Below are 20,469 nucleotides of genomic sequence, written 5' to 3' on the forward strand. Positions count from 1 at the left end.
CTAGACATACAGACTACTCCAATTCCACACACCTGCATTTCCTAACAGGATTTTGTCCCATTAAAGCAGACTTTTGACAATACAGTAGCAAACTGATCTGTTTTAATGCCAGTGAAACTGGCCTAAAATTAGGGCTTTGGGTCCCACAGGCCTTATGTGGGTGGTCAGTTTAACCAAAGTTACTTATTCAGCATTGCCCATGAGGCTGGCTTGGACTGTCAATATAGAAAGAAAGAACTTGTTCCATTTTTGCACAGGGTAGTCTTGAATTTGGGAGATGATTGAAAAGAAGTGTAGTCATGAATAGCAATTGGTCAAGATTCAGGCTGCTTGGGTTTGAGTATCATTCCCTGATACCAACCAGCTTTGTGATCTTGTGCCAGACATTACCATTTTGTGCCTTGATTTCCTCATTAGAATAAATAGTACTACTGCTTATGTCATTTGTTGTAAGGATTAAATGAGTTAATGTATATAATATACATAGAACAGTGCCACATGGTAAGTACTCAGTTCATCTTAGTCCACAGAAGAAAAGATTTTAGTAATATACTTAGACTCTGTTCTAGTTTATACCTCTTACCTTGCCTCTCCTGACTCCTGGTGGTAATGGTAAGTTGGGGGGTCGGGAGGGACAAGGAGATAAAAAAGAAATATGTTTAAATACTTTAGTAATTTATTCTGGGCCTCTCTTTTCATTGCTGTTACGTCCCAAAAGCAATCATCTTACCCTCATAGAAGTAGAAAAATCTTTTTAGTTAACTAAATTTCAGTCCCATTTCAGATGACGTTTCCTCACTCTAGAACTTTGAAATGGTATCTTTTCCCTTTTTCTTTCTGAGTAATTTGCCTTCCAGAGGCTTTAGTACTGCTGCCCCCTTCTAAATTTCCAGAAAACTTAAACTTCTAACCACAGCCCCTACCTCCTTAGCAATTCTAGTCTACTTAAAAATAAGCCTTGTTTGGACTGTAGTTTTTGATATTACAGTTTTCCTAATGTGAGCCAGTCACATGAATAATGAAATAAATGGAGCTTGGCAGTTTTAGCTAAAGTGTGCTTTATATAATATTAAATTGTATGTTTATGGTGATACTTTAGATATTCTGAGAACACTCGCATATATTCCTTATTAAAGAACTTCGAGTTCCTAGGAAGGTACTGTCACAAAACTGGATTGGTGGGTGGTCCCTGAGCTGCAAGCACTTTTATGTCTTATATTAACAGTAATAATAATTATTTTGGTCATGACTTCCAAAAGGATTTTTTGAAAATCTTTTTTTTTTAATTTGTATCTTTAGAGATGTCAATTTTATTATTTGGTGGTTTCTTTTTAGTGGAGAAGAATCAGGTATATAGGTTTGCCTTTCTTCTCTGAACACAGGCTTAAATCTGTTTTAATGAGTTGCTTTATGTCAAGATGTGTTTTCTTTTTAAATTAGCACCCCTCCCACTTTTTTTAGGTACACCAAATAAAAACCAACCATGATTTTTTTTCTGTATTATAGGTCCTCTTCCTGATGGATGGGAACAAGCCATGACTCAGGATGGAGAAATTTACTATATTAACCATAAGAACAAGACCACCTCTTGGCTAGACCCAAGGCTTGACCCTCGTTTTGGTAAAGGTTCATCTCAAAACCCTTTTAGATATTTTTTGTATGTGAATTTGGGAAAACACATTTAAATAAAATTGCATTGTTTATAGTGTTAGAAAATTACTGCCCACCCAACTTTTACTAGTATTACTTTTATACTTCTCATTTAAAACTTGAGAGATTTATATCTAAATCAGGTTTTTAGCCTGGGCTTCGTGGGTTAGGGTGGGGGAATACTGTAGTGGCTGACTAGCCAGAATCACTCTTGTTTTCACATTTTAGGGGAGACACAGTAATCTTATTTGAAATGATCTTTTTAGCTGCAGTAATAATCAGGCTGTCATTCAACATCTAAAACCTGGAATATCAGCTTTTGTTGGTGACCTGGTGTCTGCTTATGCTTAACTTCTGTGAGTGAGGAGTACCATCCATGCCGCCTGGGTATTGTTGTGTTTCCCACCTTGGTTAGAGGGGAATGTCACCCCAGAAATGGTCCAGTGAAAGTAATTTCCCTTCCCTCCCCCCCTTTCTTTCTACTGTGTCTCCCTCTCTCTCTTTCCTTCTCTTTAAAATAAAAGTCCTTTTCTTTTTTTTCATTTAGGAAATAAAAAACAAACCATATTCCCCTCCAGATTATAAGAATAAATCACCATTTGCACTAATGAACTCTTCTCTCCTAAATGTATACAGTTTGATAAGGATATTCTAGTTCTTTGGTACCTTTTTATGTATCTACATATATTTATATATATGTAGGATTTTTTCTTTTGCTGTTTTCAGTTTATTCATTTAAGTTTCAGAGATATTTTTCCAAAGCCATGGAAAATGCTCCTAAAAAGGAGCAGATAATTGTGGTTTTGAAACTTTCTTCTTGGACTAGATGTAGCTAAATGAAAACAATGTGCAGATCACTGAGTAGGTCAGACTGAGGGGACTCAGAACCTTTGAAGCTTTATAGGGGTTGACCTAACAACAACTGCGGGGCCCTTACTGGAAAAGGGAATTAACTCTGTGAATGCCATCAAAACACAACCCTGGGGAGAAAAAGAAAAAGAAAAACTCTATCTGGAGCTGGTTGGGTAGAATAACTTCCCTGTCAGGAACATTATGAACAGTTCTCCTGTGTCTTATGTATACCTTAAAAAAAAAAACAAAAAAAACAATATTTGGGTTTACCCCAAACTGACTGACTGGTTAGCTTTATGGACTGACTGAACCTCCTATTTAAATAAAATCAAAGGTGGGGTCAGGGCAGAGACTGTCATTTTGACAGATATCCAGTTTGGTTTAAATGCTGGCCTTTTGAGCTTCAAGATCTATTTGGGTGTTAAAAAAGTAATGTGGCATGTTAGTAATTTGCAACTTCAGATTCTCTTTAGTATTTGAATAAGCCCTTGTGGTTAAAGCAGGAAACCAAGTAAGGTAGAGAATTTAATAAATATTGCCATTTGTACGGACTGGAGCAATAACAACCGTGTTTCCTTAAATCATCTTTAATGAAATGAATTCAATTTGCCTGTATTTGGGGAATTTTAAAGAATGGTGCAGTAGTTTTTTCCCCTCTAACACAAGGTTATGAAAGATGATGATTACCTCTTTACTAATTACTGCAGAGATCAGAAATTAGAACAAAGCTTTTTTTTTTTTTTTAAGTAGTTTCTGTTAAAATGTTAAAACAACTTTGTTGTGAGCTTAAATAGATCTATTGATTACACACACAGCCTGGTCTTTTGTTTTGGGGGGGAATACGCCCTCCCTACCTCTAACACATATGTACACACAGGCTTACAATTAGTTATGCTCAAAAGTTTCATAAAATTCTCTTACTGCATTTAGTTTCCCTTTTCGGGCCCTCTGTGTATGTGTATTCCAGACAGGCTTGACAGTATGCCAAAGCTTTTTATTTTGTGGCCCGACTTTTAATCTGTTCCAGACCTTTTCAGTCAGAGAGCTCAAGTGTAACTGAAGGGGGGTGTAGCAAAGAAAAAATGTGTGGGTTTCTCTGATCTAGAGTGACAGCAAATAGAGACAAGCTGTTAGCTGCTGGATTTGAAGTTTTCCTTGAAATCTGAAGTTCTATATAGTGGATTATGTTTTTTCTCTGCCAAAGAAATATAAACTATCCTCTTATTTCTGACCCTTTGGGCCATGCAAACATAAACAAATGGCTTCATGGTTGTAGAGTTTGCTTTCCTATATTCTTGAAATCTATATTAAAGTATTATTAATTATCAGCTTAAATGTCTTTTGGCATCTTAGAATGAGATGTACACCGTTGTATAAGCTTAGTTTTATTAGACCTCCTTCAGCCACCAACACCTTTTATATTACTATTTTTTTCAGATGCTTTAAGAATATATTTAGAATGTAGTCATATGCTTTAAGATTAATTATATTTAGAGTATAGTCTCATGTCACATAATGATGGTTCAGTCAATGATGGACCACATACACAAGTGGTCCTGTAGATTGTAATACCGTTTTTTTTTTTTTTTTTTTTTTTTTTCTTTTTTTTTTTTTTTTTAGCGACACAGAGAACTGAATGTAATACCGTTTTTTTACTGTACCTTTTCTATGTTTAGAAATACAAATATTTAACTACTGTGATAAAATTGCCTACAGTATTCAGATTATGCAGGTTTGTAGCCTAGGAGTAACAGGCTGTGCCATACAGCCTAGGTGTATAGTAGGCTGTGCCATCTAGGTTTGTGTAAATGCACTCTATGGTGTTTGCACGACAATGAAATTGCCTAATGACATGTTTCTTAGAACATCTTGGTTGTTTAGGCAGTGCATGACTGTATTTAGAATAATTTATCAATCCTTCATATCTCACTTGATGTTACTAAATTATCTACATAATTCTAGGAAATTAAATAGTTGTGCATTGGTTCTTTTTTTTTTTTTTTTTTTTTTGAGACAGAGTCTCGCTTTGTTGCCCAGGCTAGAGTGAGTGCCGTGGCATCAGCCTAGCTCACAGCAACCTCAAACTCCTGGGCTCAAGCAATCCTCCTGCCTCAGCCTCCCGAGTAGCTGGGACTACAGGCATGCGCCACCATGCCCGGTTAATTTTCTCTATATATATTAGTTGGCCAATTAATTTTTCTATTTATAGTAGAGACGGGGTCTCGCTCTTGCTCAGGTTGGTTTCGAACTCCTGAACTCAAACGATCCGCCCGGCTCGGCCTCCCAGAGAGCTAGGATTACAGGCGTGAGCCACCGCGCCCGGCCCATTGGTTCTTTTTTATCTGATTTTTTTTGTTCTTTAACATTTAAAAACTGTATCTTTGATATTTAAATTGCTTTAGAGAATTAGTAATTTGCAACAAGTTATGAAGTGATCTCAAATGGCAATAAGGATGCCCTGATATTTATTGAGCTTTGGGAAAAAAAGGGCTTTTTTTGTTCTTTATATTTTAAGGAATTATATTAGGAATGTTTTCACTCTGTATTAAAGAAAATGAGTCCTTGAGTATTACGAAAGCCATTAAGTCATTTCATATAAACACCTAAGAGATTTTTTTCCTGGGCATGTTGTACTGATAAACATGAATAGTCTCAAGTGTAAACATTACCTTGTATACTATAGAATTATTGTTTTATATAATACAGTGATAAGGATATTTTCTAGTAAAAGCCCTATGAAAACATACACATTAGAAACAAGTTTTTTGTTTGTTGATCTTTTTTTTTTCTTTTTTTCCCTTCCAACTCTTTTAAATCTTTCCTGATGTTCCTGGACTGTAAATATTTGGTTTTGGAATTATTTAAGATAGAGAAGAAAAGATGTATATTTTAGGTAAAAAGAATTATTGCTAACTAAAAATTATTAACAGATAAACCTTACAAAATTTGGCCCTGAAAAGGAATTTATGAGTGCTCTAATCAGGATTTTTCAGTGGGGTAAATGCTACTATTCTGGGCACTGCAGGGCATTCAGCATCCCTGGCCCACTAAATGCCATACAGCCACCTGGTCATTGTGACTCCCCAAACTACCAACACATAGCAAAAAAAAAAAAAAATCCTGGGAGAAGTTGGGAATATTTCCCAAAATCTGAGCTCCTCTGAGATGTAGGGAAATCATAAACTATCCAAGGTTATATAGTTAAGTGACAGAACTGAAATCTGAACTTGACTTTGGCACCTATAATTTATAAGAAATTTATATTGAATGCAGTTAATCTTTTATAAACATACCTAGTATACCACCAGTACTGATACATGGAAGTTTCAGAGGGAGGAAGACGACAGTGGTTAATGCCTTTGTATCCTTTATTGTGACTCATCTTGAGAAATTGCCCAAAGGTAATGACTTTTTAATTACAGAAGAGAATTATAAGATCTCTTATTGGAACAGACTTTGAAGCCATCTAGTTGAATTATCTATGCAATTCATGCCTCACCTCTAGCATATTCTTAAGAGATTGTCTTTCATTCTCAGCTTTGACCTTTCCCTTGACTGGCTTACTGCATTGATAGTCCATTCTACTTAAGGAAAGTTCTAAGGACTAGAAAGTTTGCTGCCTTTTATTATCCAAAAGCTTTATGTCCCTTCACTTTTGTGAATACAGCTCTAATTCCAGCAGTATTCTTTTCTAACTGTGGTTTCTCCAGTTTTTCATGTCTTAAGAGTTTTCTGCTCTTTACCGATTCACTTACCTCCTCTACATGTCTTTTTGATCTTACTAGTACCTCTTTAAATGTGATATTCTGTGGTGTTTTTTGCATACATTATCCGGTGAGAAAAATAGTTATTACATTGCTCTTACCTGGCATTTTCTATGCCTCACAAAAATCCATTTTTCAAATCTACAGTAAAGGTTAGCATCCTTTTTCCATATGGTAATTACACAATGTACATGATTCAACTGAACTAAATTATAATTTAGAAAAAATTAACCTACTGAATTGGGAATCAAGAGACCCAAGTTCTTCTGGTATCACAGTGTAACCAACTGATTCAGAAAGATATCTAACTTCTCTTGATTTAATTTGACTCATCTGTAAAATGTGACTGACTGGGTTAGACTGAATGCTCTTAACTATATTTTCAGTCTTTAATTAACTGAATACAATATGCTAGATTTCAAATTCTTCAGTAACTGCTTTGGACCCTTGCTTAAGATTACTTTCAATAGCCTTTTTGATTTGAGTGTATTGAGGATTAGGAGATACTTTTGAACTATTTATTGCGCCATTTAAGTTTAATTTTTGGTCCTCTGGTCACAGTTGGGAATTACTTTTGAAGAGGAGACAGGGAAATCTTTCAACCTTTAATCTAAAGATAAGCCTTATCACATGGTGAGTATGCCCAGGCAGACAAATCTGATGGGGGGGGGGAGTGCTGTGTGGGATATTTAAGCTTTGTCTACACTGTCAGACTCTTGGAAGCATATAGGAGATTAAACATGCTTATATTAGCAGGGTTCAGCTTTACTACCTTAAATATGATGCATTGTTAGTAATTTATTTCTAAAATTTAGAATGCTCATAAAGTTGTCATGATACAAAGTCTAAGCAGATTTGAAGCATAGTTTCAGGCTGTGTTTAGCAATATCTGATTTAAGACATACTGTTAGAGATTGTTGCTAATTGATGCCCTCACTACATTTTAACTTAAAAAATAAACATTTGCTGAAATGAATATTTTAATACATAAGATTATAGAATAAATATCAAAATCAGTTCAGTACTTGAGCTCTGTGGTTTTATTCATTTTTAAAAATGTATGTTAAATTCAGTAGGATGTATTCTAAAGTAAACACCTTTAGTTATATTCCTCTGTAAAGTGTGTCTCAGCTGTGTATGTTTTTTTAAATTTAGCTTTTTATTTTTGAAACGTGTAGTTTTTATTTAAAAATTAATATTTTGGTTAGCCAGGAAAACAATTTAGTAGTATAGTACCAAAATATTTTATTAATTATGGTTAAACAATTTCTCTGCTCACCATGGGTGAGTAGGTATATATGTTAATGAGCTTAAATTGATAGGTAATTTCTGTGATGCAAATAGTTAATTATACTGTGAAGAAATGTTTTTGTTTACATAATGAGTACATTATTCACATAGGATTTTTAAAACTTAAAAGTTTAAGGCATGTAATCCTAGCACTCTGGGAGGCTGATGCAGAAGGATTGCTTGAACTCAGGAGTTCCAGACCAGCCTGAGCAAGAGTGAGACCCCTTCTGTACTAAAAATGGAAAAATTAGCCATGAGTTGTGGCCCATGCCTGTATTCCCAGCTACTTGGAAGGCTGAGGCAGGAGGATTGCTTGAGCCCTGGAGTTTAAGGTTGCAGTGAGATAGGCTGACACCACTGCACTCTTCTCAGGGCAACAGAGTAATTTACTGTCTTCAAAAAAAAAAGTTTAAGACCACCAAAGTCACCAAATGATAATTTAAACTAATAATGGCTTGTATTATTAAATCCCCTAATATGAAACACACACCAAAAAAACCTTACTTAATTTTTAAAAGAAAACTATGTTTCCAGTTTTATTTGTGTTAACTCTAAATTAACAATATGCTTCTCACAAAATACGCTTGAGAAGAGGAGCCATTTGGAGTTGCTTGCCACTTTTTGTGCCAACTCAGAGATTCAGATACAAGAAACAGAAAAAGAGAGTATAGCATTTCTAAGGGAAAAGTCAAGTTGGAGAATGGTTCAGATTTTTTGTTTTGTTTTATACTCATTTTGTTCTGCTTCCCCAGTTGCTGAGGTCATTTTAGAACTAATTGTGGGCTTGCTTCAACTTGGAGATTCTCCTGTGTATTGCTAATCGCATCCTGCTAATACTAACTAGAGAAAGAAACTATTTCAAGATTTATTTATTCAGCAAATGTTTGAGTGCCAATTGCATACCAGGCACTATGCTAGCCATGGGGTCAGGGACAAGCTACTAAACAAGTAAATAAATCATTATAGAATGTGTTAAGTACAATAAAACATAATAAAAAAGGTGCTGTGAAAGGAAATGGGTAAGGTGGGTGGGAACCTACTTGCATCTTGGTGGTCAAGGAAGGCTTTTAGGAAGAGGGACATTGAAGGATGGAAAGCCAGTCAAACTACAGACTATGAAAGGACCAATTTTGTGTTTATTGGTAAAAGCTCCAAGGTCTATATCTCTTTTAAATTATAAATTCCCCCAGTGAAGAAGCACTAATAGTAATAAAATATATGAAATTATAAAGGAAGCTGTTATTAATGGACCTGTTAACTCATTAACATGAATTCATGGTGGCAGGTATATTTTAAATGTAACTCCCCTTCTCTTTAGAGCAGTAGTCTTATTATCTGAACTTTCTTTCCAAACTAGACTTTAAACTTTATTTTCATAGTGGGAGGGAAAAACGTGGTTTTACTCTGGGGACTGAGAGCTGAAAGTTAGTTAACACTTTCTCCCTTTTCTGCCTCACTTTATTTAGCAACCCCTGTATCCCACCCCAAACTGCTTACTGAGATGAAGAGAAAATATTCAGTTGGGTTTTTTCATTTAGTTCCATCCACAATTGTATTGTTTGAAATATACCATTACAATGAATTTTTATGCTAGTCTTTTGATAGATGGTTGAAGGAGGAAGAAATTGGATTGATCTAAATATTAATATTTATCAATATTCTTGCACAGTTAAAGATGTGCAACCCAGTTTTGGGGGAGCTGGGTGCTTGGGAAGGGAGAGAAATGCAAAGTATGATGGGAGAGATTATTTTTTGTGTGAGAAGACCTATAAAGCAGGATCAGAGCAGCTCAACTGTTCCCACATATTGGTCATTAGGGAAATGCAAATCAAAACCACAGTGAGTTATCACTTAACTCCCATTAGGATGGCTAAAAATGACAGACAATAACAAGTGTTGCCCAGAATGTGGAGAAATTGAAACCCTCATACGTTGCTGTTGGGATTGAAAAATGATGTAGCCACTTTGGAAAATAGTTTGGCAGTTACCCCAAAAGTTAACTATAACATTCACATATGACTCAGCAATTTCATTCCTAGGTATATTTGCAAAAGAATTGAGAACATGTGTCCACAGAAAAACCTGCACATGAACGTTCATAGCAGTATTAGTCACAATAGCCAAAAAGTGAAAATAACCCAAATGCCCTTCAGTTAACGAATAATCTAACAAAGTATGGTAGATTCATATAACATAATATTATTTGGCAATTAAAAGGAGTGTAATACTGTTATATACTATTAATACAACATGGATGAACCTTGAAAACATTAAATGAAAGAAGCTAGTCACAAAAGGCCATATATCATTTGATTCCATTTATAGAAAATCCAAAATAGGCAAACCCACAGAGACTGAAAGTAGGTTGGTGGTTGCCAGGCACTTGGGGGAGGGGCAGTAGAGAGTAAACTGCCAGTGGATAGGGGTTTCCTTTTTGAAGTGATGAAAATTAGGTAGTGGTGATAGCTGCACAGTTGTATGAATATATAAAAACTACTGAATTGTACTTGTTACAAGAGTGAATTTTATGTGAATTATTTCAGTAAAAAAAAAAAAAACAAAAAACAACTATTCCTGGGCATGGCATTGTCATTTAGGTACATAAGTTAATTTTGAAACATCTTATGCATATTGATCGTAAAAAGATATATTCAGTCATTAGACCTTTTGCTCTTTTTGTAAGAGACAGCTTTTTACTATGAATCAAATAGTAATTTTCACTCAAAAACTATCATTAAATTCATATTTAAGTAAAAACAAAAAAAGGGAAAATGATACTTAAGTAGGTAAATTATGCTGATTTATAGTAACTTTTTGTAGATGATTCAGTCCGTGAGGTCATGTAGTAAACACTTTGAGCCAGCAGTGAGTGTTCTGTGTTTTGTTTTTACTGTTCTAAAATGCACAGATGGCCTATTAGTTTGTGTTTTTAGAAAAGCATTCATTTCTTTTAATAAGTCTACTGTTTTATAATCTTGAGTATACGTGTAGGTATGGGCAAACCCCAATTTTGTTTATAAATATTGTGAACAAAGCCATACTAATATGTAAACATGCAATGTCTGACATTTGATAAAATATTAAGTGCATTTATTGTGAGAGATTTTATATAGATTAATGTTTTGATAGTTTGGAAAATCTAATTTTAAATTTATACTTAATAAAGTTACTAGAATTGCATTTATTATCCCAAAGTTTATGACTAACAGATCTGTAATACTTTGTAATATTTCAAGGTTTTGAGGTTTACAAATTATATAAACCTAAAAATTTTCTGAAGTTTGGAAATTCACATGTTTAGAATGAAACCTGGGAAAAGATCTATGGTGATGACCCCCTTTCTTTTCTTTTTTAGAAAATCTCTTATTTTTCAGTAATTGCTGAGTCCTTGGTTTTCTACCATAAAGCTGTCAGGACTGATTTGTTAAGTATAACTTAAAACAGTTACTATTTCATAGTCCAAGAAGCACAGATTTTGCATTTAAAAATATAGCATGTTACAATTTTTTTGAATTCTGACATTTTATAGGGTTTGGTTTTTTTTCTCTTTACCTTTTAGAAATTTTACTAAAACTGGAAACGTTGGGGTTTCAGTAGTTGATTACCCTGGGGAAGAAGTTGGTAATGCTGTTCTGTTCTTTTCTTTTCTAGCTACCCTGCCCCCTTTCCCCAGGAAACAAAGCCTGTTTTGTTTCTTGCCTGCTTGTGAGGTCTCTGCTGCACCCCATGTGGGTGCATTGCTCTGTGCTTTGTTGAAATGCTTAAGTTACTCAGAAGGTAAAGAACAGGATGCTTCTGGAGAAGAATAAATCCCAGCTTTAGTAGATAAACAAGGTTGTTTGAATTGGTCATTAAAGTGAGCTCTTTATATGGAAACCTTGAAGTACTGTTTGTATCCATAGGTAACAACATTTAGGTAAACACAGCCAAAAGTGCTCACTGTAGTCACCAGACTGTTTCTGGTATGTATTTTGTGTAAGTTTCTGCTTCATTCTGTGAACTGGTTCTTCCTCCATCTTTTGATATATTTTGATATCTTAATTTTTCTCATTCTATAATTTTGAGTAGTCAGATAAACTTAGATTTGAAGAAGACCTTACCAACCAATTCAGTTTGCCAACAGCGATGGCTGTTGTCATTAATGATTCTGTTTATGGTATCTAATTCTGGAAAAATGGTGAGAAGCAAAGGATACTTACCTCTTTATTTTCATGCAGTTTTGTTAGTGTCCAATTTGTTTTCACCAAGAATGTATGTTACTTTATAAATAATTCCCTAAATGTTATTTTAATTAAACATCTGTGAAAAGTTCAAGAGTTTTTTCTAATGTTTCTTAATGGATGAGATATTTAACAGTGTGTAGCTCTAGGATCTATTTTGGAATCAATTGTGTTTTATAATCCCAGCACTCCTCAGTTTACTAATAGACTATTTTCTCACAATTTTATTTTTTTAATTTAATTGCTGGGAATTGAAAATATTTTTTCCCAATAGCTGTTTGTTCTGGGCCTCGATTTATGACATGTTCACTATACATGATGTGTCTCAGATCAGTCTCCCAATTCATGTTTAACTCATGCTAGCAAACCTGACATAGCATAGTGTTTAAAATGACTCTATGTGGGCCGGGCGCGGTGGCTCACGCCTGTAATCCTAGCTCTCTGGGAGGCCGAGGCGGGTGGATTGCTCGAGGTCGGGAGTTCGAAACCAGCCTGAGCAAGAGCGAGACCCCGTCTCTACTATAAATAGAAAGAAACTAATTGGCCAACTAATATATATAGAAAAAATTAGCCGGGCATGGTGGCTCATGTCTGTAGTCCCAGCTACTTGGGAGGCTGAGACAGAAGGATCGCTTGAGCCCAGGAGTTTGAGGTTGCTGTGAGCTAGGCTGATGCCACGGCACTCACTCTAGCCTAGGCAACAAAGCAAGTGAGACTCTGTCTCAAAAAAAAAAAAAAGGCCGGGCGCGGTGGCTCACGCCTGTAATCCTAGCTCTCTGGGAGGCCGAGGCGGGCGGATTGCTCGAGGTCAGGAGTTCAAAACCAGCCTGAGCAAGAGCGAGACCCCGTCTCTACTATAAATAGAAAGAAACTAATTGGCCAACTAATATATATAGAAAAAAAAAATTAGCCGGGCATGGTGGCACATGCCTGTAGTCCCAGCTACTTGGGAGGCTGAGGCAGCAGGATTGCTTGAGCCCAGGAGTTTGAGGTTGCTGTGAGCTAGGCTGATGCCACGGCACTCACTCTAGCCTAGGCAACAAAGCGAGACTCTGTCTCAAAAAAAAAAAAAAAATGACTCTATGTGGAAATATGTTGAGTGTTCTATTGAAATACCAGGAACATGTTTCACCAAAAGAGGAAGACCCCTTAGCTCAATCTCTACCACCTATCTTTTTCTATTTAAGTCTTATAGGAAAAATGCATGCATGTCTTCATGAATCATAGGAATATTTGGAAACAGTGAATGGTATGATAAATGGGAAGGGGGGGGAGAGAGAGAGAGAATCTGTCTGTCTCTCTGTCTTTCTGTAGTAGTGGAAGGAAGTATGGGAATTCCAGGGAGGTATGGGAATCATCAAGGTATGGGTGAGTATTTGTAGAAGTCTTTCTACAGAAAGAACTATAAATAACTGTTCTGGAGGAGAGAGCCAGATGACCGTTAATGGAGCACGTACTATTCTAGTTATATAATGGAACATTCAGTCCCCATAATGACTCCAAAAGGGAGATGTGGATCCCCAGGTACAGCTGAGGAAAATGAAGATTAAGTACATTACTAAATTGGTATGCCCAACTGTAATCCATTTTTGCTTGACTCTAACGGCCATCTTTTTTATATTATACTATGGTACTTGTCAGTTATACATATATGTTGGTGACACATACAAGCAGTTTTATGAAATGAGGTTGTTGGTGCCTGGCAAATCTTAGCTCTCAGAAATTGTTAGCTTTTTTTCCTCTCCATTCCCCTATAAAATACTAAGCTATAAACCACGAGAATGAAACTTTTAGCCACTTATTCTTTTTTTTTTTTTTTTTGAGACAGAGTCTCGCTTTGTTGCCTAGGCTAGAGTGAGTGCCATGGCGTCAGCCTAGCTCACAGCAACCTCAATCTCCTGGCTCAAGCAATCCTTCTGCCTCAGCCTCCCGAGTAGCTGGGACTACAGGCATGCGCCACCATGCCCAGCTAATTTTTTTATATATATATATTAGTTGGCCAATTAATTTCTTTCTATTTTTATAGTAGAGACGAGGTCTCGCTCTTGTTCAGGCTGGTTTCGAACTCCTGACCTTGAGCAATCCGCCCGCCTCGGCCTCCCAGAGAGCTAGGATTACAGGCATGAGCCACCACGCCCGGCCTAGCCACTTATTCTTTATAAAGATGTTTTCAAAATCTTCATGTGTCAGTATGATTTTATTTTTGTCTTGTAAGAGATTAATAAGGCTTGGAACAAGATTGAGCAGTATAACATGTTTTGACATCCCTCCTCTGTTTTTCCAGACAAAGTATTAAAACAAGATAACCAAAAAGACACAACTGGGATAATAATTTTTTTTTTTAAACTCTATAGGTCAGAAAATAAAACCACACAAAGCATTGAGCATGGTGCTTGAGGGCTGCCAGGTTCAAATCCTGAGGATATCAGGAACTAAAAGTGTTAGGAATAAGGAAGAAATACATAAACAGGCTGAATGGTAAAAGCCAGAGGCATACAGCTGACCTGTCCTTGGCCTAGTACAAACATTTACAAGAATTTTTTTTTTTTTTAATTAGAGAGGTCGAATTCTATCACCAAGGTTGGAATGCATTGGTGTAATCATAGCTCACTGAAGCCATAAACTCCTGTGCTCAAGGGACCCTCTCGCCTGAGCCACCAGAGTAGCTAGGGCTGCAGGTGCCTGCCACCACAGTGTACTGATTTTTTTAATTTTTTTGTAGAGACCTGCTATGTAGCCCAGGCTGGTCTTGAACTCCTGGCCTAGAGTGATCTTTCCACCTCAGCCTCCCAAAGTGCTGGAATTACAGACGTGAGCCACCATGTGCTTAGCCAGGAGGCATAAAAATATATTCCTAAATATCTCATGAGTTAAATTTAAGTCACAGTAGAAATTATAAATATTTGGAATAGAACAATCATGAATTATACTATTTCAAAATGTATAGTATGCATTAAAGCAGAACTTAAAGGTAAATTTATTGACTTAAATCCTCTAATAAAAGATTTAAACTATGTAAGTTCAACTCAAAAATTAGAAAATAAAATATAGGAAAAACTAGGAAGAAAAATTAAGATCAGAAAAATAGAAATAAGTTAATAGTGCCATCTTATATTAACTAGTGGCTCAGAAAATCAAATTAAACTGAGGAATTCTGAGAGGGGTTGGTCTGTAATTTACCTTTCTTCTAATATCCTTGGTTCTGTATTATTGTTAATGCTGGCCTCATAGAAGACTTGGGCAATCTTGAACCAGGTATGGTAGTGTGCGCACCTGTAGTTCCAGCTACAAGCTTTAGGAGGCTGCGGTAGGAGGATTGCTTGAGCCCAGGAGTTTAAGGCCAGCCTGGGCAACATAGTGATACAAGAAAAAGAGTTGGGCAATCTAAAGAGAAATTAGGATTTCTGTACTGTCTTAGGTCTTAAATAGTTAATTTTCTGTCTCAGTGAATAAATACTCAACTTACATAGAAATGGTTAATTATTTTTTGCTTTTTGTTGCTGTTTGTTTGTTTTTTTCAGTATACACTTTGTGCCAGATGCTGTGCTGGGTACTGAGAACACATAAATGAGTAGGGTACTGCCCTCACTCCTGTGGCACTGAATTGTAGGAGAGTATATGAATTTGTAAGCAGAAAATTAGAAGCAGATAAGAAATGTTAGTAGACAAAATGGAAAAGTTCACAGGTACTACTTCCTTGAGGGAAGAAGATTCTTAATGTGTATGATGGACTCTGGGAAAGCCTTGTGAGGTTTGCTCAAGTATCTCCAAGAAGAGATGGCATTTACCAAGCATCCGCTTTGTTATAACAGGGGGAACATGAAAAATGGCCACAAGGAGTTTGCTGTGTGGTTGGGGGCCAGTAAATTACAAGAACTGTCAATGTGTGTTATTTAGAATTTTTGTAGTGAGGTTTATGCCAGCTTCATAAATGTTGGAAAGTATTCCTTTGTTATGCTCTGGAAGAGGTTATAGAATATTGGTATTATTTCTTCCTTGAATGTTTGTGAAGCCATTTGGGTCAGGTGTTTCTTTGATTAGTGTGTATTAAACATTTAGTAGAAAATGTCCCAAAAATTTCAACTTAAAAAGTTGAATACGTGTCTGTAAAGGTATATCATTACTAACATTTTCACATAAAACTTCCATCTGCTCTGAGGTTAATCCACAGTTTGGTGAATGTCATATCAGTGACAGAAATTCACTAATATAAAAATCCTGTCCATTTCTAACTGCTAAATTATGTATTATGGATTCAGGTAAAAAAATTTTTTTTTGGATTACTTGGGTTGTATGCTGGGTAGACAGTGGTGTCAAATGAGATATATCTCTGTCATCCAGATACTTGCAGACCTGGTTTGATACAAGCATGCGTCAGGTCATTTTGATCTACTTGCTTTATTATGGATATACATATAGGATATATGACTATATTAAGCATTGATTATTTTGATAGGTTTTACAGCAAAGAGTGCTTTGTCTCAGTTGCTTTGGGGGATGGGTTTCTAACTGAACTTATATATATTTTTTGTAGTAAGGTATTTGCACCAAACTTCAAAAGTTATAAATAATTGTCTCTCCAATTCAGTCATTTAGTCATCAGTTTCCCATCTCCAGAGCTAATAGATATTAGTCTTTTCTTAGCTGTTCTTCAGTTCATACCCTTTGGATATTCCCCACACCTTTTTTTTTTAATATATATATTTTCTGTTCCACACTTTGCTATTAACTTAAGGTCTTAGAAACTAACTGTTCCATATCATTGCATCTTAGAAGTATCTCTTGTTTCTTTGCTCTTACAACTGCCTTGTATCTTATAACAACGATGGTGACAACAATAAGTCAATGTATCCATTGTGATATTGATGGATTTTTAAGTTACTTCAGTGTTACTACCAGAAAAGCTACACTGAATATCCCAGTTGCTTTTGAATAACTAAATCTTCAATTTCTCTTCCTTAACTAGTTTTTTAGGACAGATCTGTTAGGTTTTGTTTTTTCTTCATTTCAGCCATGAACCAGAGAATCAGTCAGAGTGCTCCGGTGAAACAGCCACCACCCCTGGCTCCCCAGAGCCCTCAGGGAGGCGTCATGGGTGGCGGCAGCTCCAACCAGCAACAACAGATGAGGCTGCAACAACTGCAGATGGAGAAAGAGAGACTGCGACTGAAACAGCAAGAACTGCTTCGGCAGGTGAGGCCACAGGTTAGAAACCAGCCTTCCACTTTTGGGGGTTTGTTTTCCTACATAAAGTGGGGAAATTTCATTTTAGTATTTATTAGTAACAGAGGACCATTCTCTGTAAAACTAGAGTGACACAGAAGCATCCTATCCAGCTCTGTTCTTGTCTTAGTTTCTTGACTGGCCTTTGACCACATGAGAAGTAACTTACAAACCTGTATATCATAAAGAGCTATTTTGGCTGTGGTCATGTGGTTGAGCAGAAACTAAAGGAAACAGGCCGGGCGTGGTGGCGCATGCCTGTAATCCTAGCATTCTGGGAGGCTGAGGCAGGTGGATCGTTTGAGCTCAGGAGCTCAAGACCAGCCAGAACAAGAGCGAGACCCTGTCTCTACTAAAAAAATAGAAAGAAATTAGCTGGACAACTATAACATATATATTTTTAAAAATTAGCTGGGCATGGTGGTGCATGCCTATAGTCCCAGCTACTCGAGAGGCTGCGGCAGGAGGATCACTTGAGCCCAAGGAGTTTGAGGTTGCTGTGAGCTAGGCTGATGCCACCAGCACTCTAGCCCGGGCAACAGAGTAAGACTCTGTATCAAAAAAAAAAAAAAATTGAAGGAAACAAGGATGCCTCCTCAAATGTACGTGGAATTTTAGGTTACTGTATTTCTGAAGATTTCACTAAGGGAGAAACTCTGGGACATCAGTTGGGGAAAAACATGTTTTACTTTAAATGAATTATTTTTGTGTGTGGGATCCACCAATATGGCACTTTTCAAATGACAAATAGATTTCAGTATTACTGAGTCTAAGAGTTTTTATCTAAAGCATAATAAAAGTTATCTCCAAGTTTAGAAGATGCCAGTATCCCTAAAAGTTAACTTGCTTATGGATATTTTTCATATTGAGAAGAGTAGAACCTAACATTAGGGAGCTTGAAGCCCTTTATCACCATTTCTGTCAGTTGTTTCAGAAAGAACTATTGGTCTTTATGTTCCGTAAGAGTAGATACTTCTTCATCTCAAAATTAATTTTTACTTTATCTTGTTTCAAAGTGGTTAAATCTAAGTTCAGGTATTAGGAATGTGATCTTATGTTAAGTAGTATAGATATTTTAAATTTTCCATGTAAAATTTTTTTGAGTAGATTATAAAAACACAGTATAATAGTGATAAAGTATACAAAAGGTAAAAGTATACCGAAAATAGAATTTTTTCCCCTATTTTCCTAGTTCTCTGGGTGTAAATAACTATGAGTTTCTTGGGTTATTTTCTCCCCAGAGATACACATGTCTTTAGAAACATAAAATACATGTATCTGTACTATTTTTCCCCACCTAAATCATTGTGGACATTGAGAAATCATTATACCCTATGTTTCTGTTACCAGGATGTAGGCATTTAAAGATCTATTTTTTAAAAGGGCTATATTTTAAGAGTATCACTTTGAGTGTCAAAGAAAATAACATGAACTTAATACTATCTGTGAACTCTGAATCAGGATTTGAGGAACTAGTACCTGAGAAGTTAAATTAAGCCATGGAAGCCTAGACAAATTCATTTTTAAACTGTGCTCTGTCAGTATAATTCTAGTGTGTTTGGCATCAAACGTAAGCCCTGATAGAAGAAATAAGATAGTACGTGCCAGCATACAATGTCAGGAAGTTATCATGGCTCAGAAAATGCTACTCCAAAATGTGGCTCTTTGACTTGCTGAACTAAATAAGCAGCCTGAAGGTCTGTACCAAAGTATAGGATGAGGCTGTTCTCCAAAGTTTCTTTATCTACCTAGAAACCAGACCCACCAAAAAGGACCATAGTTGTCTTCCATCCGTTCCCTTAAATTTCATTAACCAGAGAAGATTGAAACTCGTATCACAGAAGACTGAAAATTAAACACCACACCTAGAGCCCAGATGAACTTTACCCAAAGTATTGTGTGTTCTCAGATCCCATTCAATTTCCAAAGAATTATTTACAAACTGTTGTCTGAGCTGTGGGTCCATTCATTCCCTCTAAAAATCATTTACTACCTTCAAAATGACTACATTTCTGCCATCTCCCTTTCCCCTATGAAGAAGGGTATATAAGCATTTGGACCTCACTCAGTTACTGGGTAATCATTCTTAAGCAATTTCTCCATGCTTATGTATATTAAATAAATTTGCATGCCTTTTTCTCTGTTAATCTGCCTATTTTCAGTTCATTTTCAGCAAACCTTTAGAGGGTGAAGGGGAAGCTTTCCCTTTGGTTCCTACAAAGTGGTCTTGAAAAAATGTTTCTTTATCTGCTATAAAGAAGATGGAGAGAAGAAGCATATTGACACAGTTTATTGTACCTTTAACTGACTTTCTAACAAATTACTATAAAGGAAGAGTGTTTTTCATTTAGATAAAACTGTTGTTGCAACAAAGTAGCACCATCAATTATATAATTACATGGTTATTAGAAGAAATAAGGCAATTTTAAAGTATGTTTTACATAACCTGTTTTCATTGTTTTTCATTTTGTTACTATTAGTTCATCTAAATAAATACAAATCTTAATTTCACATATGAATGAAGACTATAAAAATTAAAAAAACTTTAATAAGAAAAATTGTTTCATTGCTAATGTCAAAGTCTTAACTGTTTTAAGATCATTTTTAAAGTCTTGAAATGGGGCTATTCATCATTTTGTTGTATGCTATAGATCAGCCTGGGGTTTTTTGGTGGGTGCAAAATGCTGCTACTTATAAAACTCTTACTTCCAAAGAATTTTTCTAAAACTTATTCTTACTCTGGGTGATGGGTCCCTGGACAGAATAGCTTCACTTTCTTTAAAGGTAACTTCTGTGTTTCTTCTTTTATACATACTATGTTGTCTTTTCTTATTTTGAAGTGATAGACCTGCTTTATTCTCATACTAATAGTCTATTTTTAGAATTGTTTTGTTTTGTTTTTGTTTTTTAGCAATCAGTATAAATTCTATATATCTTAAGTCTTTTGGCTTCCCTATGAACTTCCATTGACAGTTTCTCTTATACTGAAACATCGAATGTATTTTACTTGCTTTATCTAATACTCAGAAGCAAAGAACCTACCTGACCAATATCAAATTTTATTTTAGTCCTGACACCTAAAATCTTGCTGTCCTATCCTCAATGCTGTTAAAAAACTTCTGAGGTTTCGTCTTATTATGTGGTGACTCCATTGGCTCCTGTCTTCCTTAGTCTGCTGCTTCTTGGGTAGCTTGGGAATTCTGTGCTATGATGATATGTCTGGATACAATTTGTAAGTCAGCCTACATAGCCCAACCATGTAGCTTAAAGTAATTTTTATCCGTCTTATTTTTTACTCTTAGGCAATGCGGAATATCAATCCCAGCACAGCAAATTCTCCAAAATGTCAGGTAGGCTCTTATCTGATGTTTTAGCATTGGAAAAAAAAAAAGATTAAATTAGGAAGGAGAGAAATTTATATTCCAGGGGCTTGTGCTCACTGAAGATTAGCCCAGAGTATAACCTTGAGC

General features: G+C 35.9%; 1 protein-coding gene across 13 annotated transcripts in view; it reads left to right on the top strand.

The window, feature by feature from the left end:
• The window catches only part of YAP1 (Yes1 associated transcriptional regulator), a 117,512-nt gene that overhangs the window by 77,546 nt on the left and 19,497 nt on the right, over positions 1–20,469 (top strand). For 2 of the 13 annotated variants that reach the window (XM_012770539.3, XM_012770526.2), the window contains exons 4-6: positions 1,507–1,626; positions 16,788–16,981; positions 20,302–20,349. In XM_012770539.3, the coding sequence (XP_012625993.1) occupies positions 1,507–1,626; positions 16,788–16,981; positions 20,302–20,349 (362 nt within the window). The remainder of the gene's footprint in view (positions 1–1,506; positions 1,627–16,787; positions 16,982–20,301; positions 20,350–20,469) is intronic. The other 11 variants (XM_012770528.2, XM_012770527.2, XM_012770529.3 and 8 more) reach the window with 11 other exon arrangements.

Source organism: Microcebus murinus, chromosome 4, assembly GCF_040939455.1.
Source record: "Microcebus murinus isolate Inina chromosome 4, M.murinus_Inina_mat1.0, whole genome shotgun sequence".
NCBI classification, from domain to species: domain Eukaryota; kingdom Metazoa; phylum Chordata; class Mammalia; order Primates; family Cheirogaleidae; genus Microcebus; species Microcebus murinus.